The sequence below is a fragment of the Hyla sarda genome, chromosome 9, assembly GCF_029499605.1.
Source record: "Hyla sarda isolate aHylSar1 chromosome 9, aHylSar1.hap1, whole genome shotgun sequence".
NCBI classification, from domain to species: Eukaryota; Metazoa; Chordata; class Amphibia; order Anura; family Hylidae; genus Hyla; species Hyla sarda.
Window position 1 is genome coordinate 173,290,378 of NC_079197.1, and position 24,892 is coordinate 173,315,269.

General features: G+C 47.0%; 2 protein-coding genes across 8 annotated transcripts in view; both read right to left on the reverse strand.

Annotated features, from left to right (window-relative positions):
* The window catches only part of SYMPK (symplekin scaffold protein), a gene marked incomplete at its 3' end in the record, with an annotated part of 48,775 nt that extends 42,338 nt beyond the window's left edge, over positions 1-6,437 (reverse strand). Inside the window, 2 exon segments of one of the 3 annotated variants that reach the window (XM_056541165.1) lie at positions 1,150-1,258; positions 6,417-6,437. In XM_056541165.1, the coding sequence (XP_056397140.1) occupies positions 1,150-1,224 (75 nt within the window). 3 annotated transcript variants of the gene reach the window in all.
* A 3,519-nt stretch (positions 6,438-9,956) lies between these two features.
* Positions 9,957-24,690, reverse strand: MYPOP (Myb related transcription factor, partner of profilin). Of its 5 annotated transcripts, none has more exons than XM_056541168.1 (4): positions 24,535-24,668; positions 17,382-17,541; positions 14,453-14,890; positions 9,957-11,564 (listed from the first exon to the last, which is right to left on the reverse strand). In XM_056541168.1, the coding sequence occupies exons 2-4, from the start codon at positions 17,422-17,424 to the stop codon at positions 10,942-10,944; spliced, it is 1,104 nt and encodes a 367-aa protein (XP_056397143.1). In that variant the 5' UTR covers positions 17,425-17,541; positions 24,535-24,668; the 3' UTR covers positions 9,957-10,941. The 5 variants fall into 5 exon arrangements, with proteins under 5 accessions (XP_056397143.1, XP_056397144.1, XP_056397141.1 ...); XM_056541169.1 differs by having other exon boundaries at positions 17,382-17,556; positions 24,535-24,585; XM_056541166.1 differs by having other exon boundaries at positions 9,958-11,564; positions 17,382-17,531; positions 24,535-24,664.
* Between the last annotated feature and the right edge of the window lie 202 nt (positions 24,691-24,892).

Genomic DNA, 24,892 nt, shown 5'->3' on the forward strand with positions numbered 1-24,892 from the left:
CTGATATATAGGCTGTTTGGGCATGATGGGAGTAGTAGTATTTTCACAACAGCTGGAGAGTCACAGTTGGGGGAACACTGATGCACATTGAGGTAGTACCCCTGTAGAAACGCTAATCTACACTGAGGAGCAAAGCATTATGGGGGGGGGGGGATTTATCAGAACCGATCCAGAGGAATAGTTGCTGAGTTGCCCATAGCAACCAATCCGATTGCTTCTTTCATTTTTTGAAAATGAAAGAAGCGATCTGATTGGTTGCTGAAAAATTCTAATGTAAACCTATGGGACTGACATGCACAGGGAGGGAAGCATTCAGCTGCGCACTTCTCTCCTCGCTCATTTCTATTTTTAAAGTGACAGGTACGCTTTAAAATGAGACCCCCCAACTGTGAGCCCACCCTGGAAAAAGAAACAGCGAGGTGGCCGACCCTGAAAATTCTGGCAACAGGATAGGGGGTGTTCTGAGGCGACTGTCCGTTTCACGCAATTATCGTTTCAATGGGCTCATCATGAAACGGACTGTCACTCAAAAAGTTATGAGCCTCTACAGGCTCTATAGGCGTTTTTAATGCTTACTCCAGTGTTTCCCATCCAGAGTGCCTCCAGCTGTTGCAAAACTACAACTCCCAGCATGCCCGAACAGTGTCTGGCAACACGATAGGAGGTGTTCTGAGGCGACTGTCCGTTTCACGCAATTAGTGTTTTAATGGGCTCATCATGAAACAGACTGTCACCCCAAAAAGTTATGAGCCTGTACAAGCTCTATAGGCGTTTTTTACGCTTACTCCAGTGTTTCCCAACCAGAATGCCTCCAGCTGTTGCAAAACTACAACTCCCAGCATGCCTGGACAGTGTATGGCAACACGATAGGGGGTGTTCTGAGACGACTGTCCGTTTCACGCAATTAGTGTTTTAATGAGCTCATCATGAAACGGACTGTCACCCAAAAAAAGTTATGAGCCTGTACAAGCTCTATAGGTGTTTTTAACTCTTACTACAGTGTTTCCCAAACAGGGTGCCTCCAGCTGTTGCAAAACTACAACTCCCGGGCATTCTAGGAATTGTAGATTTGCAACAGCTGGAGGCGCCCTGGTTGGGAAACACTGCTGTACTCCCATGATGCTCCTCTGAACAGACGTCATTTCTTACCTTCTCTGAGGTGGAGAGGACTTCAGCGGCCGCATCCTCCTGGGAGAAGAACTGGGAGGCCATGCTGACCGCCATGATGGATCGGAGCGCGGGAAACGTCTACACAGATCTGTAATACAAGAAAGAAGAAATGAAGCACCACAAATAATAGATGTGACCAGCAGTCCTATGTAACCAGAGTACAGACAATCTATAGATGTGACCTGCAGTCCTATGTAACACCACAGATAACACAGTGATAACTCTCTGAGTACAGATAATGTATAGATGTCACCTGCAGTCCTATGTAACACCACAGATAACACAGTGATAACTCTAATAGTACAGACAATGTATAGATGTGACCTGCAGTCCTATGTAACACCACAGATAACACAGTGATAAGTCTGAGTACAGATAATGTATAGATGTGACCTGCAGTCCTATGTAACACCACAGATAACACAGTGATAAGTCTCTGAGTACAGATAATGTATAGATGTGACCTGCAGTCCTATGTAACACCACAGATAACACAGTGATAACTCTCTGAGTACAGATAATGTATAGATGTGACCTGCAGTCCTATGTAACACCACAGATAACAGTGATAACTCTCTGAGTACAGATAATGTAGAGATGTGACCTGCAGTCCTATGTAACACCACAGGTAACACAGTGATAACTCTCTGAGTACAGATAATGTATAGATGTGACCTGCAGTCCTATGTAACACCACAGATAACAGTGATAACTCTCTGAGTACAGATAATGTATAGATGTGACCTGCAGTCCTATGTAACACCACAGATAACAGTGATAACTCTCTCAGTACAGATAATGTAGTAGATGTGACCTGCAGTCCTATGTAACACCACAGATAACAGTGATAACTCTCTGAGTACAGATAATGTATAGATGTGACCTGCAGTCCTATGTAACACCACAGATAACACAGTGATAACTCTCTGAGTACAGATAATGTAGTAGATGTGACCTGCAGTCCTATGTAACACACCACAGATAACACAGTGATAACTCTCTGAGTATAGATAATGTAGTAGATGTGACCTGCAGTCCTATGTAACACCACAGATAACACAGTGATAACTCTCTGAGTATAGATAATGTAGTAGATGTGACCTGCAGTCCTATGTAACACCACAGATAACAGTGATAACTCTCTGTGTACAGATAATGTAGTAGATGTGACCTGCAGTCCTATGTAACACCACAGATAACAGTGATAACTCTCTGAGTACAGATAATGTAGTAGATGTGACCTGCAGTCCTATGTAACACCACAGATAACACAGTGATAACTCTCTGAGTATAGATAATGTAGTAGATGTGACCTGCAGTCCTATGTAACACCACAGATAACACAGTGATAACTCTCTGTGTACAGATAATGTAGTAGATGTGACCTGCAGTCCTATGTAACACCACAGATAACAGTGATAACTCTCTGTGTACAGATAATGTAGTAGATGTGACCTGCAGTCCTATGTAACACCACAGATAACACACAGTCCCCACCCCCCTGCAGTAGACATGGTTCCGTCCATTTCTGTACATGTTAACGAGAGGTCACATCCATTACTGATCTGGAGGGGTGTATTACCGGTTATACTCCCGTTCTATCAGTCACAGTCCACACTATCCCCCGGTGAGGTACGGGCATCTGTCACTTCGCCCCCTCACACCGAAACACAACCGGCGCAGCCATCTTGGACTGTCGTGACGTTTTTCCGTTTCCGGTGTGTAAGACTGTACGGGTTGTTAGGGCTGTGCTCGCCACCTAGTGGCCGCCAACGACATAGACCTGAGCTCCTCAGTGTGCGGCATATCAAACTGCGGTGAAGTGTGTGAGGATGGACAATGGCGGCAACCGGAGGATTAAATACGACTTCCCGGCCCCCTCAGACCTGTTTGCGCCCATATGAGGTGGTCTGGAAGCCTAAAAAAAAGCCTAAGTGGGTGGGTTACGTAATTTGCGGAACTTCCACTGGCTTGAATAGGAGTTAGATAAACGGCGTAGCCCCGCGAACTACGCTTTTTACGTAACTTGAGGAGTTACGTAAACAGCGTAGCTCTCGGTACTACGCCGTTTGCGCAACTCCTATCAAAGTCAAAGGGAGTTACGGAAATTGTGTAATTCACCTTTTTCGGCTACAGGGGGCGCCAGAGGGTGTTGAGGAGCATCTCTGGTGATGTCATTTGTATATAACAGTGTTTTTCAAAGTGTGTCTCTGGTTGTTGCAAAACTACAATTTCCAGCATGCCCGGAAAGCCTTCGGCTTTCCGGGCATGCTGGGAGTTTTAGTTTTGCAACAGCTGGGGGCACCCTGTTTGGAAAACACTGTAGGATGCAAATGTTTTAACCCCTTATGGACACCGCCAATTTTCACCTTTGCGCTGCTGAGTGCTTGTATAGCCCCGCCCCCTAAACCTGATAGCCCCTCCTATTTTTAAAATTAAAGGGATACTCTCCAGGAAAACCTTTTTTTTAATTTTTTATCAACTGGTGCCAGAAAGTTGAACAGATTTGTAAATTACTTCTATAAAAAAAAATCATAATCCTTCCAGCACTTATCAGCTGCTGTATGCTCCACAGGAAGCTCTTTTCTTTTTGAATTTCCTTTCTGTCTGACCACAGTGCTCTCTGCAGACACCTCTGTCCATGTCAGGAACGGTCCAGAGCATCAGAGGTTTACTATGGAGATTTTCTCCTGCTCTGGACAGTTCCTAAAATGGACAGAGGTGTCAGCAGAGAGCACTGTGGTCAGACAGAAAAGAAATTCAAAAAGAAAAGAACTTCCTCTGGAACATACAGCAGCTGATAAGTACTGGAGGGATTAAGATTTTAAAATAGAAGTAAATTACAAATCTGTTTAACTTTCTGGCACCAGTTGATTTAAAAAATAAAGTTTTCTAGTGGAGTACCCCTTTAAGTTTACGCCCATCTGACTGATTTAAACTGTAAATAGGTGGGCGATCAGGGCGTTTTTTTCGGGGTTAATTTTTGTTGCACAGTGAAGTGTAATTTTTATCGTTTTTTTTGTTCAGATGGGACTTTTAAAAAGCTTTTCTGAGATTAAACGGATCGCCCGAACGTTATGACCATAAGGGCGCAGGGCGAAAATGTACGCCCAGTGCCCGCTCCCGTTCTATGTTGTGCGCTCAGGAGCTTAGTGCGCGCCATAGCAGGATGGTACCGGCTGCTTTCTGGGCTTGTAGCCAGGACCCGTGGCTAATGCCGGATGTCTGATCGCGGGGGACCCGCCGCTGGGACCTCCCGCGATCTCCCTGCAGCAGCCCGCATTCTATCCGTGGCTGCGTCTGCTTTTTCTGAAACCTCCGGGCTTCCGAGACGGGGACGTCATGCCACGCCCCCTCCATTCATTTCTATGGGAGAGGGCATTTCGGCCGTTACGCGCCCTCCCATAGAAATGAATGGAGGGGGCGTGGCATGACGTCCCCGTCTCGGAAGCCCGGAGGTTTCAGAAAAAGCAGACGCAGCCACGGATAGAATGCGGGCTGCTGCAGGGAGATTGTGGGGGGTCCCAGCGGCGGGCCCCCTGCGATCAGACATCTTATCCCCTATCCTTTGGATAGGGGATAAGATGTTTTTGGCCGGAATACCCCTTTAATACTATACATCCTGATTTCATAGAAATAGCAGCAGCAGTATACAGATAGAGCTGAGGAGTATAACTACTATATCCTAATCCCATAGAGATAACAGCAGTATACAGATAGAGCTGGAGGGGAGGTGTATAACTACTACATATCCTGATCCCATAGAGATAACAGCAGTATATAGATAGAGCTGGAGGGGAGGTGTATAACTACTATATATCCTGATCCCATAGAGATAGCAGCAGTATACAGATAGAGCCGGAGGGGAGGTGTATAACTACTATATATCCTGATCCCATAGAGATAGCAGCAGTATGCAGATAGAGCTAGAGGGGAGGTGTATAACTACTACATATCCTGATCCCATAGAGATAACAGCAGTATATAGATAGAGCTGGAGGGGAGGTGTATAACTACTATATATCCTGATCCCATAGAGATAGCAGCAGTATACAGATAGAGCTGGAGGGGAGGTGTATAACTACTACATATCCTGATCCCATAGAGATAACAGCAGTATATAGATAGAGCTGGAGGGGAGGTGTATAACTACTATATATCCTGATCCCATAGAGATAGCAGCAGTATACAGATAGAGCCGGAGGGGAGGTGTATAACTACTATATATCCTGATCCCATAGAGATAGCAGCAGTATGCAGATAGAGCTAGAGGGGAGGTGTATAACTACTACATATCCTGATCCCATAGAGATAACAGCAGTATATAGATAGAGCTGGAGGGGAGGTGTATAACTACTATATATCCTGATCCCATAGAGATAGCAGCAGTATACAGATAGAGCTGGAGGGGAGGTGTATAACTACTATATATCCTGGTCCCATAGAGATAGCGGCAGTATACAGATAGAGCTGGAAGGGTATAACTACTATATATCCTGATCCCATAGAGATAGCAGCAGCAGTATACAGATAGAGCTGGAGGGGAGGTGTATAACTACTATATACCCTGATCCCATAGAGATAGCAGCAGTATACAGATAGAGCTGGATTCTAAGGATACAAAAGGGCACATATTCACTCATTACTGAAGCTATTGGCATTTTTCTAGTTAAAGGGGTACTCCGGTGGAAAACATTTTTTTTTTTTTTTTTAATCAACTGATGATAGAAATTTAAACAGATTTGAAAATTACTTCTATTAAAAAAAAACTTAATCCTTCCAGTACTTATTAGCGTCTGTATGCTCCACAGGAAGTTTTTTTCTTTTTGGATTTCTTTTCTGTCACAAGCACAGTGCTCTCTGCTGCCACCTCTGTCCGTGTCAGGAACTGTCCGGAGCAGGAAAAAATCCTCATAGCAAACCTATGCTGCAATGGACAGTTCCTGACACGGACAGAGGTGTCAGCAGAGAGCACTCTGGTTGTGTCAGAAAAGAAATCCCAAAAGAAAAAAAAAATTTCCTCTGTAGTATACAGACGCTAATAAGTACTGGAAGGATTAGGGATTTTTTAATAGAAGTAATTTACAAATATGTTTAACTTTCTGGCACCAGTTGATTTAAAAAACAAAACGGAGTACCCTTTTAAAGGGGTACTCCACACCTAGACATCTTATCCCCTATCCAAAGGATAGGGGATAAGATGTCTGATCGCAGGGGACCCCCACTGTATAGCATGCAGCACCCACCTGTTTCTTGTCTGGAAGCGCTCGAGGGTCTGCTTCGTGACCAAGGGAACGGAAGTCAGTGATGGCATGACTCCGCCCCCGTGTGATGTCACACCCCACCCCCTCAATGCAAGTCTACGGGAGGGGGCGTGACAGCCGTCACGCCCCCTCCCGTAGACTTGCATTGAGGGGACGGGACGTGACGTCACACGGGGGGCGGAGTCATGACGTCACGGACGTCCTTTGGATAGGGGATAAGATGTCGAGGGGTGGAGTACCCCTTTAAGGGGTTAAATGAGAAGCATTGTTTTTGGAGAAAGGAAGACACTGCATTCTAGCATAAAAACCTCATACTGTAAAAAGAGAGTGGTGATAGTATAAATAGTTTGGGCCTGTTTTACGGCATTTGGGTCAAAATGGTTATGGCCATCACTTATGGAACAATAAATGCTGAATTATACCAGCAAATTCTAAAGAAAAATGTCAAGTTATCTGTCCGTGAGCTGAATCTCAAGAGAGCGCAGGTCATGTAGCAGGATGCCCCCAAGTCGCAAGTTTCAGGCCTATGGGGGAGATTTATCAAAACCTGTGCAGAGTAAAGGTTGCCCATAGCAACCAATCAGATCGCTACTTTCATTTTTTCAAAGGCCTTGTTAAAAATGAAAGAAGAAATCTGATTGGTTGCTATGGGCAACTGCACCAGTCTTCCTCTACACTGGTTTTGATGAATCTCCCGCGTGGGGAGACGCAGGCCGCACTGGACGGTACAGCTGCTGAGGCAACATAACCACATTTAGTGAAACAGACGTAATAGTACGCGTAGAGGGAACACCGATAAAGGGGTACTCCGGCGCTCAGAAATCTTATCCCCTATCTAAAGGATAGGGGATAAGATGCCTGATCGCGGGGGTCCCACCGCTGGGGGTCCAGTGATCTTGCACGCCGCACCCCGTTAAAATCAGTCCCCGGAACGTGTTCGCTCCGGGTCTGATTACTGTCGATCATGGGGCCGGAGCATTGTGACGTCATGGCTCCGCCCCTCAATGCAAGCCTATGGGAGGGGGCGTGACAGCTGTCACGCCCCCTCCCATAGGCTTGCATTGAGGGGCGGAGCGTGACGTCACATGGGGGGGCGGAGCCGTCATGGACAAAGGCATTACCTTGAAGGGGTTATCCAGTTGATTGCAGGGGGTCCAACCCCAGCGATCTCCAGAACAGGGCTCAACTCTCTGACCCCCACCTTCCGAGCCATAGTAGTCTTGGCAGCGATGGCCTGTTTAGCCAAGAACTGGCTGAGGAAGGACACTACTGGGGTGGGTGATCGGCTGAACGGGCCGTCACTGCTGAGACAAGTGCATCTCGGAAGAATGGCGGCCGGAGCTATCAGCAGGGAGAGTTGGGCCCCATTTTAGACATTGCGATCTGGGATCACACAGTTACATATGTTTTAAGAGCTGGATTATCCCTTTAAAAGGAGTAGTCCAGCTTAGAAAAATGGATCCCCTATCCAAAGGACCCGTTGGTTCCGACAGTTGGGACCCCTTGGAATCTCCTGCCCGACGCTCAGGCTTTCCTCATGCACGGAGCTGTGTCAACCACTGCACAAGGCAGTGGTCAACACCCCCCTCCATGCCTCTCTTAGTACACCGCTTCTGCTCTCCCAAAGAGATGAATGGAGGACACCTACTGACCTGACACTTATCCGCTAGAATTCGTATAAGGGATACATTTTTCTCAGCTAAATAACCCCTTTAACTAGGGATGTCCCGATACCAATATTTTTAAGACCGAGTACGAGTACCGATACTTTAATTCTAGTACTCGCCGATACCAAGTACAAGTACTTTTATTTTAAAGGGAATCTGACACCAGGGTGACCTGGTCTCTGGCGCCGATTACCGTGCCAATATGTGGGTTCCTTGTTGTGTACAATGGAGGCGGCTGTACACAGATGAGCAGCGGTAGAAACTGGGTCACCTGCACTATCTAACTATAAATTCAAGTTAGTGCAGGTGACTCTGCTGTAAGTTTGTCTTTAATAGTAGGTAGTATCCCCTTGCAGACATTAGCAGCAGCCCCCCCGGCAGTCATTAGTAGCAGCCCCCTTGTAGACAGCAGCCCCCCTATAGACTGCAGGCCCCCCCTTGTAGACAGCAGCCCAGTTCTCCCATCTGCATCATGGCGTCCTATGGAGGAGCATGTAACATATATGTCACTCTGCTTCCTCCGTAGCGTTACGCTGGGCGCAGGCGAGGAGGTAGAGTGACGTGTGTGTCACATGCTCCTCCATGGAACACTATGATGCGGACGGGAGAACAGGGCAGTGGAGCGGCAGCAGGTATCGGGGACTTTAAACGAGTCCACTATACCATGCAAATGCATAGCATCGGCCCCGATACTGATACTAGTATCGATATCGGGACATCCCTACCTTTAAAGAGTAGCTCCCACCATCCTATTTTTTTCTGTCCCTGCCTATCGCCAATCTATCCCTAACCCCCTCCCTGCTTTTAATTTTTACTATATTAAAAATGCCTTTTGTCTGCCTGGCAGTGTGCTCACTACCAGGCAGACTTCCCCAGCAGGCACCACATCACTGAAGCCTGCTGGGGGGGGACTTCCGCCCTTATTTCATCTACACAGGGTGCCTCCAGCTGTTTCATCACTACAACTCCCAGCTTGCCCTGACATCTATTGGCTGTCAGGGCATGCTGGGAGTTGTAGTAGTGAAACAGCTGGAGGCACCCTGTGTAGATAAACTGTTAGTTACATGCGGCGCCAGCCCGTCCCCTCCGTCTCCCTCCTCCCCCCCGCGCCATACCCCGTTTTTTTTTTAAATCAACTGTAAACAGATTTGTAAATGACTTCCATTAAAAAAAAATCTTTACCCTTCCAGTACCTATTAGCAGCTGTATGCTACAGAGGAAATTCTATTCTTTTTGAATTTCTTTTTTTTTTGTCTTGTCCACAGTGCTCTCTGCTGACACCTCAGTCCATTTTAGGAACTGTCCAGAGTAGGAGCAAATTCCCAACACGGACAGAGGTGTCAGCAGAGAGCACTGTGGACAAGACAAAAAAGAAATTCAAAAAGAATAGCATTTCCTCTGTAGCATACAGCTGCTAATAAGTACTGGAAGGATAAAGATTTTTTAATAGAAGTAATTTACATATCTGTTTAACTTTCTGGCACCAGTTCATTTAAAAAAAAAAAATATATATATATATATATATATATATATATATATATATATATAACGTTTTCCACCGGAGTACCTTTTTAAGGTAAAATTTATGCAGAAATATAAAAAATTCTTAAGGGTTCACAAGCACCACCATATTGTCTTTGTATAACTGCTATTTCTAGAGGATATAAGAGGATGACTATAGTGATCTTGTGTGGGACACTTCCTGCATTACATACGAAAATCTTCTCTTTAGGGCAGTGGCTTCCAGCTGTTGCAAAACTACAACTCGCAGCATGCCCGGACAGCGAATGGCTGTCCGGGCATGCTGCAAGTTGTAGTTTTGCAACAGCTGGTGGTTCACAGTTTGGATAAACGTATGTAATGGTCATGCTGCATTTGCCCACGACCACCACGTGGTAAAAAGCTAAATTCTGCATTAGTCGTGGCAATAAACCTGCGGCATCTGAAGGAACCCTCATCCATTACTAGGCTTCTCAGATACAAGTGTTCGTCCATGTCTTTCCATTGTACAGATCTTTTTTGCCTGGTCGATTTTGCGCGGCCCTCCTCTCTTTAATGAACACGACACGTTACGAATCAGAAGCTTTTAATATCTTATTTACATACAAGAATCAACGCTCCCATTCGTCTCATTCCCGTAACAAGGTGGGGGAAACCATCTAAGTGAGGATGCAGATTTCTACACATATATATTGCTTTCTGGGCTAGCCACGTTTATGGAGAAAGGACGACCGGACCCGGGAAGCCCGTCGCTTACGATAGGAAACGTTCCCATGTAAAAACCTGAGAGCAACAGGAAACAGATGCTGGATGGGCGGCCCCAGCACACTACCCTGCAGCCCCCATTAATATCCATCATCTGCACCCAGCGACACCTACGATCTACCAAACCTTTTACAAATCTTGACTTTCCCTGCTTTACCCTGACACTAGAGGTCGGCCCCTGTGGACAACCCTGACACCGGTATGCTTTATTAAGAACCTTCCTCCACGCAGCTGTAAACCAACTCAAGACATCATCCAGCTATGTAAAATCAGCGTAGGGGACCCATGTCCTGGTTGCCCGATAAGGGTGCAAAGCCGCATATACCGTCATCTTCACCTGGTGAACAGGAGCAGAGAGGAGCATGAGATTTAGGCTGAAGGTTGAGGTCCTTGTCCGCTGCGCTTGTACTACACTATCCCCCCAACAATTCCTACTACAAGAGGATTTGTCAAGTGTCGTATTTCAAACACAGAAACATGTGGGAAGATTTCAGCTTTTTCTGTCTGGGAGAGTAAAGTTCACCGAGAGACAATCCCGACGCTCTGCGCCTCCTCTTTGTACAGTTCACCATCTTCTATACGTTTTTCCAGCGACCTCTGCGTTTACGTGTTGTCAAATAGGAGAACCGCTTCCGCTTGTTGGGAGGCGGCGGAGAGGTCGGAGGCTGCGGCTGCTCTTCTGTAGTCTCCCGGACTGTGTCCTCATGTGCCCCGTGATTTTCTACCTCGTAACTTACAGAACACGGCTCAGATTCTGGCTCTGTCTTTGTGGGAAAGTAAACGGGCTCGATGATAGGGGAAGGGGCCGGCGATGCTGGCTGTGGAGGTATAAGAGGCAATAGGGTGGCCAAAACATTGGTTAAACGGTCCATACTTTGCCGCAGGGTATAGGTCAGGTGCCGTATAGCATCAGCTGTTTCTTGCTGGGCTCTTAGCATGGCAACTGTTGGGTCATAGTGCTGGCTGATGCCGCCAGGGCCCAGTAAAGGAGAACCAGAACCCCGGGGAAGCTGATCTGGAGAGTCACCATCTGAGGGATCTGGTGAAGGGCTCAGCTGGGGCAACTGTACAATGTGAAGTTGAGGCGTTGGGGAAGATGATTCCTTAGGATGAAGCAGCAGTGGAGGCTCTGGAGGGCAGCAGGGACCGCTGAGAGAGTTTTCTGCACTGGACGAGCCAGGGCCGGGTATGTTTAAGTCTGTGGATGAGAACAGACATTGTGTTAGTTGTGTACAACGCTAAGTTACTGCTGCCCCCCCCCCCCCCCCCAAGAGGGAAACTACAAGAAACTGTAGAAACAAAAAAATCTAACAAGCTTTTTGTCTCGAGCTGAATGGAGCTTCGGAGGTTGGGGAGTCATTCATGAACTTGAGAAGGGTTGTAAAGACTCCACACAGATCAGCCAAGCTCTGCCCTAAAACACCTTACATATTGTAATAGAGTCATGTGGAGAAGTAAGTGTCCCCTGTACAATACTAGTTCCTACCATCTGTGACCCGCTCAGTGTCTGCTCCACACAGAATAGAACAATAAAGGGGATGGAAGGGACTTAAAACATGAACAAATGTATTTCACTAGTTTTCTGCACAGCATTTCCTTAGGTGGATTTTACTGGGACGATGAGAGCGATTGTCATGTTACCACTTTCCCCTTAGCTCCTGACTGACGCTCACACATTCTCCTTCAACCTTCTCTGATAAGAGGAAGAATTCAAAATGGATTTTACCATGGTGGGCTGCCAAACCAGAACATGACCTTCATGCTTCTTCTGCCTATATACCTCTTTACCACCATGTTTTACGCTGCAGGTTTTTCTGTGATCATGTCTCTTGATCCTATGGCAACCACCACCACTCTGCTTTATGCTGCCGGTATCCGGTTCTTTTAGTTCTATGACCATAATTTTCTTGACCTGGTCTGTCCCGAGAACATGATCCAGTAATCCTGCTGTGTCCCAGGAGTTCATGAGTATTTTATTCTCAAGCTGACGTTATTTTTGGACAGTAATTGTCTCCTTCTATGTAGATGTCACGTGTCCCTCTCTCTAATGCTGACTTCCCGCATTGTGACTTCATATATGTATTATGTGAGAAGCCTCTTTAATAGTTGCCTCCTGCAGTGACCTCAGTAGTAGTGACCGCATCTTTGTAGGTCTCGTGATGAAGCTCTAACTCCTTAGAGACATCTTTTAGGATCTTATGTTCTCAGGCTGATCTTCCTCCTCCCGTCCCCCATGTTTATAGTTGCCTCCGGCACTGTGACCTTAGCAGTAGTAACACCTTCCTTTAGGATAAGTTTTTGGCTTCTTAGAGACATCTTTTAATGTCTTGTCTTGACTAATCTTGCTGAGACAGCTTGGTCTGGAGAAGTTGGTTGACATCTACACCTATTGTCCGCCCGTAGGTGATCTTCTGGACAGTTGTCTAACATCTAGACACTAAGGGGGGGATTTATCAAAACCTGTCTGGAGGAAAAGTTGCTGAGTTGCCCATAGCAACCAATCAGATCGCTTCTTTCATTTCTGAAAAGGCCTCTGAAAAATGAAAGAAGCCATCTGATTGGTTGCTATGGACAACTCAGTAACTTTTCCTCTGGACAGGTTTTGATAAATCTCCCCTTAAAAGTGGTTATCCACAGAAATTAATTGATCAGCTGGGACCACCACCGCTCAAGAATGTTTACCAAGTAAATGGAGCGGCAGCGTGCGTATTCAGCCACCACGCTAGTCATTCTTCATTATACTATGCTTGTCCATCTTCGAAAGTCACTTAGTGGAGGCCGAGCATGTGCACTGCTGCTCTATTCAATTGGGCAACAAGGGCCCTCCATTCTTCTGTCTGGTGAATCAACCTGATGTGACGCATCTGTGACTAATGTCAGTGGTAGTGAAAAAGGAGGGTCACTTAATTTTTCCACGATTAGAGATCTGTGAAATATATATTTAAATGACATATTGCAAAGTTGATCTTGACTTTAGTCGCTTCCATCCCCTACATCTTTAGGTGACCGATGAACAGAAACTGAGACCCTCACAGATGGTAAGAAATAACGCTGTGCGTGTATCTGCTCATTTGTAGGCCCATCATTCGGTGATGCCTAAAGTCATGATATAGCTTAGAGGGGTACTCCACTGCTCAGCATTTAGAGCAAACTGTTCCGAACGCTGGAGCCGGCAACTCGTGATGTCATAGCCCCCTCATGACATCACGCCCAACCCCCTCAATGCAAGTCTATGGGAGGGGGCGTGAGGTCTGTCACGCCCCCTCCCATAGACTTGCATTGAGGGGGTGGAGTGTGACATTATGAGGGGGCAGGGCTATGACGCCACAAACTCCTGGCGCTGGCTCCAGCGTTACGAACAGTTTGTTCCAAATGCTGAGCAGCAGAGTACCCCTTTAACATGGGGTTAGAGCTACATTTTTCCTGGTTCAGAACCCCAAATCCTCTGCACTGATGTAATTACATGAAAACATCTGTCACTAGAAGGAGCTCCCTGTATTATTGTTTATTAAAACCAATGTATACGTCTGTATGCAGTAAAGCCCCTGAGCTCCCCCTACTGGTGACTGTAGGCAGCAGAATTTTGTCTTGATTCTCTACAATAATGCAAGGGATTTGGAGCGCTGGATCAGAAAAACTCAGACCCAAACATAAATTAGCACAGAATATTCAGAGTATTTAATCTGGTCCATGTGGGCACAATCACCTTAAGCTCTGCAGAACACACACTTTTCTGTCTGATTACTGATCCAGCAGTGGGGAGAGGGAAAGACTGATGGTCCCTGAGGATACATTGCGGCTGGGGTGATGATAGTGGGTAGAGAGAGGTGGCTGTCTCAGTGTATGGGAAAACAACCTCACAAACATGACAGTCACTGCCTCTATGACTATCTGAAATCTCCAGGACATGGAAGACACCGTGTTAGGTGGAGGTCAGCACCCAGAGGAGAACATTTGGGTTATAATATATATAGCAATCTATAATAACATCACTCATAAGTCTCTGTCACGACTGCAGCCAGGAGATGTCACCTGAAATTATTCAAAACACTGAAAACGAGGGGGTCGGTGCAATCTAATGCTCACCCATAGCTCCTAGCCGTGTCCCATGGAGATAGGACTCCCTCCCAGGTACCACCCCAGGACCCAGGATGGCAAAGATGGTTTCCTCCTCCGCTGTGAGAACATCCTCTGCTGTTCCATTTTGTGTCGAATGAGGGATACGAGCCAACTTTTCCTTTGTCCGTCTCTTAAAGTCGTTCCAGCGTTTCTGAACTTCCTGGGCCGTCCGCTTCCAGTTGGTGATGGCATTGATCTTTGCAGCAATACCCTCCCACACTCGGCGCCGCTCGGCCACACTAAGGCGCCGACTCTGTGCGCCATACAGCATAGAATAATGGGCTCGCACTTCTCTGATAAGGATCTGGTTCTCCTCATAAGAAAACCTGGGCTTACGGAGGCGAGTCACTTCCTCCGTGTCGCCAGACATGGCGAGGGCATTCACTATGGCCTCCAGTGTTTTGGCTAAATATGAATAGAAAAGACAACATTAAATTGGTTATGCTAGTAAAGCCATACAATAACAGTAAAAAAAATTAAAAAAAACAATATGTGCCATCCGCTCTCACACACCGCTCTACACTCAAGAAAATGGCTGCTTACACCACATTTTATATGACAGGTCAGACACACAAATATTACACCGCACATCATACACAAGTATACTACAATGCATGTATATGGCACATTGTATACTGTACTGGTGTACTGTACACCACATATCATACATACAATAGCCGAAGACCAACAGCAGTATCCCATACAACCTTTCATCATCACAAACAATGCCTTATATAGGGCTTAGATACATGGCAGATCATCTGGAGTGATAGTCCCTTTCCCTACTGAACCATACAGATGGCCGGGTACACATCTGGTGCAAACAGCATGAGGCCCATGGGTCCATCATTGAGGTTTAACAGGCAGGTGGTGGTGATGTCATTGTCTGGGGGGCATTTTCCTGCCATGCCCTTGGACCATTGGTCATCGTACCACAATCATTGAATGGTTAACACTATAGGGACCTGTTAGGTAACCATCTGCCCTCATATCGTCAAGGAGGTGTCCCCAGATTACAGTCCCATCTTTTAATAAGACAATGCTCTGTGTCATCAGGCTCAGGTCACTAGGGAGTGGTTGGAGGAACCAGACTTAATTCTCCACACTGCCTTAATTAAAGGAGAAACGCAGCGCAAAACTTTTAACTTCCCCTGGCTGCAAAAACTATTAAAAAAACCGGAAACTTTAACTCTCCTTCCTACATTCCCCCGTTGCGCTGGTATTGGCGTCCCGTTCCTCCAGTGCTGCTCGGCTCCCTGCTTCTTAGGTTCGGAACGTCACACTGCAGTCAGCGTATCGACGGCCAAAACTATGTCCCGCCTCAGCCGGTGATAGGCTGAGTGCGTCATGTAAGGAGCTCTCAGGAAGGTAGTATGGCTCAAGTCCTAAGGAACAAGGGTTACCCCTTCGAAACGTGTTGTCCACCAAGCCTTTGTCATTCTGAATAAAGACACATTGCTTGCACCAATTTTGTCCTCAGGTGAATGCACCGTGAGTGAGAAGTCAGATTTTTCTTCTCCCTGTAAAAGGAAAACCCTGCCAGGTTACCCTTGAACCAGACTACCTACCTGCGGCCGGCGATACACTGACTGAAGTGTGATGTTCTAAGCCGAAGAAGCAGGGAGTCGTGCAGCACTGGAGGAACGTGACGCCGATACCGGCGCAGCGGGGGAACGTAGGAGAGTTAAAGTTTTTTTTTTTTTTTTTTGCAGCCCGGGCACAGGGTAAGTTACAACTTTTGCACTGCCTTTTTCCTTTAAAGAGGTCACGTATGGCCAGGGAAGGAGTGCAAACTGATCTCACCCACTCCCTCTATCCCTCCATACTTGCCTATCTGCCCTAAATAGCGGATCGACAACCACTGTGACAGTCCCTCCCTAAATATGTGATGGAAGTCCCTGTCAACAAAATAAACTACAAAACAGACAGAGGTCGGGATGCTGTATGGAATCACACAAACTAACAGAAATAAACTAAACACTCACACATTAGTCAAAGTCCACTAGCGTAGTCTTCACCATCCCTCGGGGCAAAAAAAACGTCCCCAGAGGATGGTGAGGATAACAATTTTAGCATATACAAGGCTTTGTCAAGCGTTATATATGCTAAAATCTGCTGATTGGTTCCCATTAAGGATGTTCATCACCTTGTGGAAGCGGTTCCCCAACAACTGCAAGCCATGATTGCCCAAAAGTTGGACCATCCAGTTCCTAATGAAGTGATCGTTCAGTGTATATGGACAAATGTATTAGGACACCTACACATTATTCCTAAAGGAGCTTCTAGGACATCCCATTGTAAATCTAGAAGCATTAACATGGAGTTGCCCCTCCATCTGATGCCTTACACCCCTCTGTCTGACCCTTGGCATTGTGCTTGGTGATATGAGGGTGGCATGCAGCACCTCATCTGCTGATGTTAATACCAGATGAGGTTTTGTCTCTGCAGTTATGGAGTCACCAGAGTGTTGGTGGCTTTTATGCTCCTCAGCACTCGGTGACCCTGCACTGTAACTTTACATGGTAAACACTTCCACATCTTAATAATACCACTTACGGCTAACACTCTCCATCTCAGTACAGTATGCCCGCACATTGACACCTCCACAGCACACACATTACACACACAGCTCTGCTGCCCTTACATACACACACAGCTCTGCTGCCCTTACATACACACACAGCTCTGCTGCACTCACATACAAACCACACTGCTCCATACATACACACACAGCTCTGCTGCCCTTACATACACACACAGCTCTGCTGCCCTTACATACACACACAGCTCTGCTGCCCTTACATACACACAGCTCTGCTGCACTCACATACAAACCACACTGCTCCATACATACACACATATAGATACATTTATTTTAATACATATAGGTCCCTACCATAGTTGTGTTTTACCTTCTGTGACTCCTCCTCCCCCATCATGTGACTGATCACATGGTCATGACGTCATGGAATATCTGGTCTCCTTGTTTTCGCTCTGGTGGCTGGGTATGTATGGTCTCAGGGAGTTTTCATTGGTTTTATATGGTCTATAATGGTCTTTGGATAATTACTCTACTTGGTATATATAATTGTATCACTAGTTACTAGGTGAATATCATGGTCTTTGGATGTTTACACTTACAAGGTGTATAATGCATTTCACATTTTATGCTGCTTCTCGTGTAAAAAATAAATAAAAATCATGTGTCCCCCCCCCCCCCCCCATCATTCTGCCCAATACCCCATAATTAGAATGTGAAAACACAATTAGAAGTTTTATAAAAAGGAAAAACAAAAATTTGGCAAGGACATAAGTAATCTGACCCTTTACTAGGACACTTGATATTTAGCTCTGCCTCCTCCCATTAGCTCTGCCTCCTCCCATTAGCTCTGGCTCCTCCCATTAGCTCTGGCTCCTCCCATTTCTCTTGATCATCTCTGAGATGTTTCTCCACCTTGATCAGAGTCACCTGTAGTAAATTCACCTGATTGGACAAGACACAGCCCTGTCTATATAAGGTCTCACAGCTGACAATGTATATCAGAGCAAAAACCAAGACATGAGGGGGAAAGAACTGCCTGTAGAGCTCAGACACAGCCCTGTCTATATAAGGTCTCACAGCTGACAATGTATAGCAGAGCAAAAACCAAGACATAAGGCAGAAAGAACTGCCTGTAGAGCTCAAACACAGCCCTGTCTATATAAGGTCTCACAGCTGACAATGTATATCAGAGCAAAAACCATGACATGAGGGGGAAAGAACTGCCTGTAGAGCTCAGACACAGCCCGGTCTATATAAGGTCTCACAGCTGACAATGTATATCAGAGCAAAAATCAAGACATGAGGGGGAAAGAACTGCTTGTAGAGATCAAGATTGTTTGGGGGCAAAGATCTGGAGAAACATTTCTGCTGCACTGAAAGTTCTAAAGAGCTCAGTGGCCTCCATAATAATTACACGGAAGAAGGAGAAACAACCAGGACTCTTCCTAGAGCTGCCACCTACCCAACTAAGTAATTGGGGGAGAAGGATCTTGGCAAGAGAGGAGACCAAGAACCCAATGGTCACAATGGCCGAGCTCCAAAGATCCTGTGTGCAGATGGGAGAAATTTCCAGAAGGTCCAGAACCATCTCTGCAGCCTCCACAATCTGGGCTTTATGGCACTGCTCCTCACCTGCCCAAATACCATCCCTACAGTGAAGTATGGTGGGAGCAGCATAATGTCTGGAGGAAACCAGGCACTGCCCATCACCTGCCCAATACCATCCCTACAGAGATCATGGTGGGGGCAGCATCATGTCTGGAGGACACCAGGCACTGCCCATCACCTGCCCAATACCATCTCTACAGTAATCATGGTGGGGGCAGCATCATGTCTGGGGGAAACCAGACACTGACCATCACCTGCCCAATACCATCCCTACAGTGAACATGGTGGGGGCAGCATCATGTATAGAGGAAAGCAGGTACTGCCCATCACCTACCCAATACCATCCCTACAGTGATCATGGTGGGGGCAGCATCATGTCTAGAGGAAACCAGGCACTGCCCATCCCCTGCCCAATACCATCCCTACAGTGAACATGGTGGGGGTAGCATCATGTCTGGGGGAAACCAGGCACTGCCCATCACCTGCCCAATACCAACCCTACAGTGATCATGGTGGGTGCAGCATCATGTCTGGGGGAAACCAGGTACTGCCCATCACCTGCCCAATACCATCCCTACAGTGATCATGGTGGGGGCAGCATCATGTCTGGGGGAAACCAGGTACTGCCCATCACCTGCCCAATACCATCCCTACAGTGATCATGGAGGGGGCAGCATCATGTCTGGGGGAAACCAGGTACTGCCCATCACCTGCCCAATACCATCCCTACAGTGATCATGGTGGGGGGCAGCATCATGGCTGGAGGAAACCAGGCACTGCCCATCACTGCCCAATACCATCCCTACAGTGATCATGGTGGGGCAGCATCATGTCTGGAGGAAACCAGGCACTGCCCATCACCTGCCCAATACCATCCCTACAGTGATCATGGTGGGGGCAGCATCATGTCTGGGGGAAACCAGGCACTGCCCATCACCTGCCCAATACCAACCCTACAGTGATCATGGTGGGTGCAGCATCATGTCTGGGGGAAACCAGGTACTGCCCATCACCTGACCAATACCATCCCTACAGTGATCATGGTGGGGGCCGCATCGTTGGGGGGGGGGGGGGGGAGAGACTGGTCAGGGTTGAGGGAAAGCTGAATGGAGCAAAATACAGAGATATTCTTCATGAAAACCTGATCCAGAGATCTGGGCCTCAGATTCCAACAAGACAATGACCCTAAGCACACGGCCAAGACAACACAGGAGCAGCTTAGGGGCAACTCTGTGAATGTCCTTGGTGGCCAAGACAGTGCCCGAACCCAATGGAACATCTCTGGAGACCTGATAATGGCTTCTACCGACCGTCCCCATCCAACCTGACAGAGCCGAGAGGATCTACAGAGAAGAACGGCAGAAAATCCTCAAATCCAGGTGTGTAAACCTTATGGCCTCATCCCCAAGAAGACTGGAGGCCGGAATCACTGCCAAAGGGGCTTCACCTCAGTCCTGAGTAAAGGGTATGAATACTTATGTCACATGTTATAGTAAAGGGTATGAATACTTACATCATTGTAAGATTCTAGTTTTTCCCTTTTTAGTAGATTAGTAAAGATTTGTAACATTGTGTGATCACTTTGTCATTATGGGGACAGAGCAGAATCATGGGAAAAACAAGAAGCAACATGAGTAAAGTGAGTCAGGTATTTACCCTAGTGACCAAGTATTTATAATACGCTCTGACTGGTTACCCTAGTTACTGGGTGTCTATCACTCTCCTCTGGTAGTTTCCATAGTTACTGGGTGTCTATCACTCTCCTCGGGTAGTTACCCTAGTTACTGGGTCTCTATCATCCTTCCCAAGTGTTTACCCTAGTTACCATATATCTATCATTCTCCCCGGGTAGTTACCCTAGTTACCATATATCTATCATTCTCCCTGGGTAGTTACCCTAGTTACCATATATCTATCATTCTCCCCGGGTAGTTACCCTAGTTACCATATATCTATCATTCTCCCTGGGTAGTTACCCTAGTTACCAGGTATCTATCATTCTCCCTGGGTTGTTACCCTAGTTACAAGGTATCTATCATTCTCCCCGGGTAGTTACCCTAGTTACCAGGTATCTATCATTCTCCCCGGGTAGTTACCCTAGTTACAAGGTATCTATCATTCTCCCCGGGTAGTTACCCTAGTTACCAGGTATCTATCATTCTCCATGGCTGGTTACCCAAGTTACCGGTAGTCTATCACTCTCTCTGGGTGGTTACCCTAGTTACTGGCCGTCCATCATTCTTCCCGGGTAGTTACCGGGTCTCTATCATCCTTCTCAGGTATTTACCCTAGTTACAGGGTCTCTTTCATCTTTTCTGGGTGTTTACCCTAGTTACTGAGTATCTATCATTCCCCCAAGGTATTTACCCTACTTACTGAGTCTCTATCCTTCTACTGGGGTAGTTACCCTAGTTATCGGGTATCTATCATTCTCCTCGGGTAGTTACCCTAGTTACCGGGTATCCATCATTCTCCCCGGGTAGTTACCCGGTATCTATCATTCTCCCTGGGTAATTAACCTAGTTACCAGGTATCTATCATTCTCCCCAGTAGTTCCCAGGTATCTATCATCCTCCCCAGGTAGTTACCCTAGTTGCCATATATCTATAATTCTCCCTGGGTAGTTACCCTAGTTACCGGGTATCCATCATTCTTCTCGGGTAGTTACCGGGATCCCTCATTCTCCCCGGTAGTTACCAGGTATCTATCATTCTCCCTGGGTAATTACCCTAGTTACCAGGTATCTATCATTCTCCCTGGGTACTTACCCTAGTTACCGGGTATCTATCATCCTCCTGGGGTAATTACCCTAGTTACCAGGTATCTATCATTCTTCCCGGGTAGTTACCCTAGTTACCCTCTCTATCATTCTTCCCGGGTCCTTACCTTAGTTACCAGGTAGTTACCTTAGTTACCAGGTAGCTATCATTCTCCTCAGGTAGGTACCAGGTATATATCATTCTCCCAGGGTAGTTACCCTAGTTACCAGTAGTCTATCACTCTCCCTGGGTGGTTACCATAGTTACTGGCCGTCCATCATTCTTCCCAGGTAGTTACCGGGTCTCTATCATCCTTCTCAGGTATTTACCCTAGTTACCAGGTCTCTATCATCTTTTCTGGGCGTTTACCCTAGTAGTACCCTACTTACTGAGTCTCTATCCTTCTCCTGGGGTAGTTACCTAGTTACTGGGCATCTATCATTCTCCTCAGGCAGTTACCCTAGTTACCAGGTATCCATCATCCTGTCTGGGTAGTTACCCGGTATCTACTATCCTCCCCAGGTAGTTACCCTAGTTACCCGGTATCTATCATCCTCCCAGGGTAATTACCGGTATCTATCATCCTCCCCGGGTAGTTACTCGGTATCTATCATCCTCCCTGGATAGTTACCCTAGTTACCAGGTATCTATCATTCTCCCCGGGTAGTTACCCTAGTTACCCGGTTTCTATCATTCTCCCCGGGTAGTTACCCTAGTTACCAGGTATCTACCATTCTCCCCGGGTAGTTACCCTAGTTACCAGGTATCTATCATTCTCCCCGGGTAGTTACCCTAGTTACCAGGTATATATCATTCTCCCTGGGTAGTTACCCTAGTTACCGGGTATCTATCATCCTCCTGGGGTAATTACCCTAGTTACCAGGTATCTATCATTCTCCCCGGGTAGTTACCCTAGTTACCCTCTCTATCATCCTTCCCGGGTTCTTACCTTAGTTACCAGGTAGTTACCTTAGTTACCAGGTAGCTATCATTCTCCTCAGGTAGGTACCAGGTATCTATCATTCTCCCAGGGTAGTTACCCTAGTTACCAGTAGTCTATCACTCTCCCTGGGTGGTTACCATAGTTACTGGGCATCTATCATTCTCCTCAGGCAGTTACCCTAGTTACCAGGTATCTATCATTCTCCCCGGGTAGTTACCCTAGTTACCAGGTATCTATCATTCTCCCTGGGTAGTTACCCTAGTTACCGGGTATCTATCATCCTCCTGGGGTAATTACCCTAGTTACCAGGTATCTATCATCCTCCCCAGGTAGTTACCCTAGTTACCCGGTATTTATCATTCTCCCTGGGTAGTTACCCTAGTTACCAGGTATCTATCATCCTCCTGGGGTAATTACCCTAGTTACCAGGTATCTATCATCCTCCTGGGGTAATTACCCTAGTTACCATGTATCTATCATCCTCCCCAGGTAGTTACCCTAGTTACCCGGTATCTATCATCCTCCCAGGGTAGTTACCCTAGTTACCCGGTATCTATCATCCTCCCAGGGTAGTTACCGGTATCTATCATCCTCCCCAGGTAGTTACCCTAGTTACCCGGTATCTATCATCCTCCCAGGGTAGTTACCCTAGTTACCCGGTATCTATCATCCTCCCAGGGTAGTTACCGGTATCTATCATCCTCCCCGGTTACTTACTCGTTATCTATCATCCTCCCCGGGTAGTTACTCAGTATCTATCATCCTCACCGGGTAGTTACCCGGTATCTATCATCCTCCCAGGGTAGTTATCGGTATCTATAATCCTCCCCGGGTAGTTACTCGGTATCTATCATCCTCCCTGGATAGTTACCCTAGTTACCATATATCTATCATTCTCCCCGGGTAGTTACCCTAGTTACCAGGTATCTATCATTCTCCCTGGGTTGTTACCCTAGTTACCGGGTATCTATCATCCTCCTGGGGTAATTACCCTAGTTACCAGGTATCTATCATTCTCCCCGGGTAGTTACCCTAGTTACCCTCTCTATCATCCTTCCCGGGTTCTTACCTTAGTTACCAGGTAGTTACCTTAGTTACCAGGTAGCTATCATTCTCCTCAGGTAGGTACCAGGTATCTATCATTCTCCCAGGGTAGTTACCCTAGTTACCAGTAGTCTATCACTCTCCCTGGGTGGTTACCATAGTTACTGGGCATCTATCATTCTCCTCAGGCAGTTACCCTAGTTACCAGGTATCTATCATTCTCCCCAGGTAGTTACCCTAGTTACCCGGTATTTATCATTCTCCCTGGGTAGTTACCCTAGTTACCAGGTATCTATCATCCTCCTGGGGTAATTACCCTAGTTAAAAGGTATCTATCATCCTCCTGGGGTAATTACCCTAGTTACCATGTATCTATCATCCTCCCCAGGTAGTTACCCTAGTTACCCGGTATCTATCATCCTCCCAGGGTAGTTACCCTAGTAACCCGGTATCTATCATCCTCCCAGGGTAGTTACCGGTATCTATCATCCTCCCCGGTTACTTACTCGTTATCTATCATCCTCCCCGGGTAGTTACTCAGTATCTATCATCCTCACCGGGTAGTTACCCGGTATCTATCATCCTCCCAGGGTAGTTATCGGTATCTATCATCCTCCCTGGATAGTTACCCTAGTTACCATATATCTGTCATTCTCCCCGGGTAGTTACCCTAGTTACCCGGTTTCTATCATTCTCCCTGGATAGTTACCCTAGTTACCAGGTATCTATCATTCTCCCTGGATAGTTACCCTAGTTACCATATATCTGTCATTCTCCCCGGGTAGTTACCCTAGTTACCCGGTTTCTATCATTCTCCCTGGATAGTTACCCTAGTTACCAGGTATCTATCATTCTCCCCGGGTAGTTACCCTAGTTACCCGGTTTCTATCATTCTCCCTGGATAGTTACCCTAGTTACCAGGTATCTATCATTCTCCCCGGGTAGTTACCAGGTATCTATCATCCTCCCCGGGTAGTTACCCTAGTTACCAGGTATCTATCATTCTCCCCGGGTGTATATACCAGTACTGGCCGCTCTATGTCTGCGGGGGCGGCTCTATGATCCCCCGCAGGGGCCGCCCGTGCTCTGGGGCTCTCAGTGTGCGGGGGCGGGGCTGGGGCTCAGCGTCCGGGAAGATTTCGGGGTGTTTTACCTTTTTGTAGCCGCTCCGGCTCCTGCTCCACCTCTTCCACTTCCTCTCCTCCCGCCACCCACAGAGCATGCGCCGCACTGCGTCATCCACAGGCCACGCCCCGCACCTCAGCCCCGCAGCGCGGGGCATTGTGGGAGAAACCGCTGCGGACGCCTACGCTCGCCGCTACCACTAGATGTCGCCGCTACTTCACGTTCTCTATGCATAGCCTGTGACTGTGAGTTAACCACGCCCACTGACTGCAAGCCACACCCACACCGCAGGTAGCGCACCTGTCAGGGATAGATGTACTGCGCATGTGCAGACGCCCACCTCCCCGTTATACATAGTAAAACCCTAATCCTCCCCAACCAGGGTG

Excerpts from the sequence above, each read along its gene's own strand:
- MYPOP (XM_056541168.1), bottom strand. The coding sequence starts at position 17,424 with ATGATGGGGGAGGAGGAGTCACAGAAGGTAAAACACAACTATG. Across the intron at positions 14,891-17,381 it reads GAAGGTAAAACACAACTATG|CCAAAACACTGGAGGCCATA; the intron begins GTAGGGACCTAT and ends ATTCATATTTAG. Across the intron at positions 11,565-14,452 it reads GACACGGCTAGGAGCTATGG|ACTTAAACATACCCGGCCCT; the intron begins GTGAGCATTAGA and ends TCTCATCCACAG.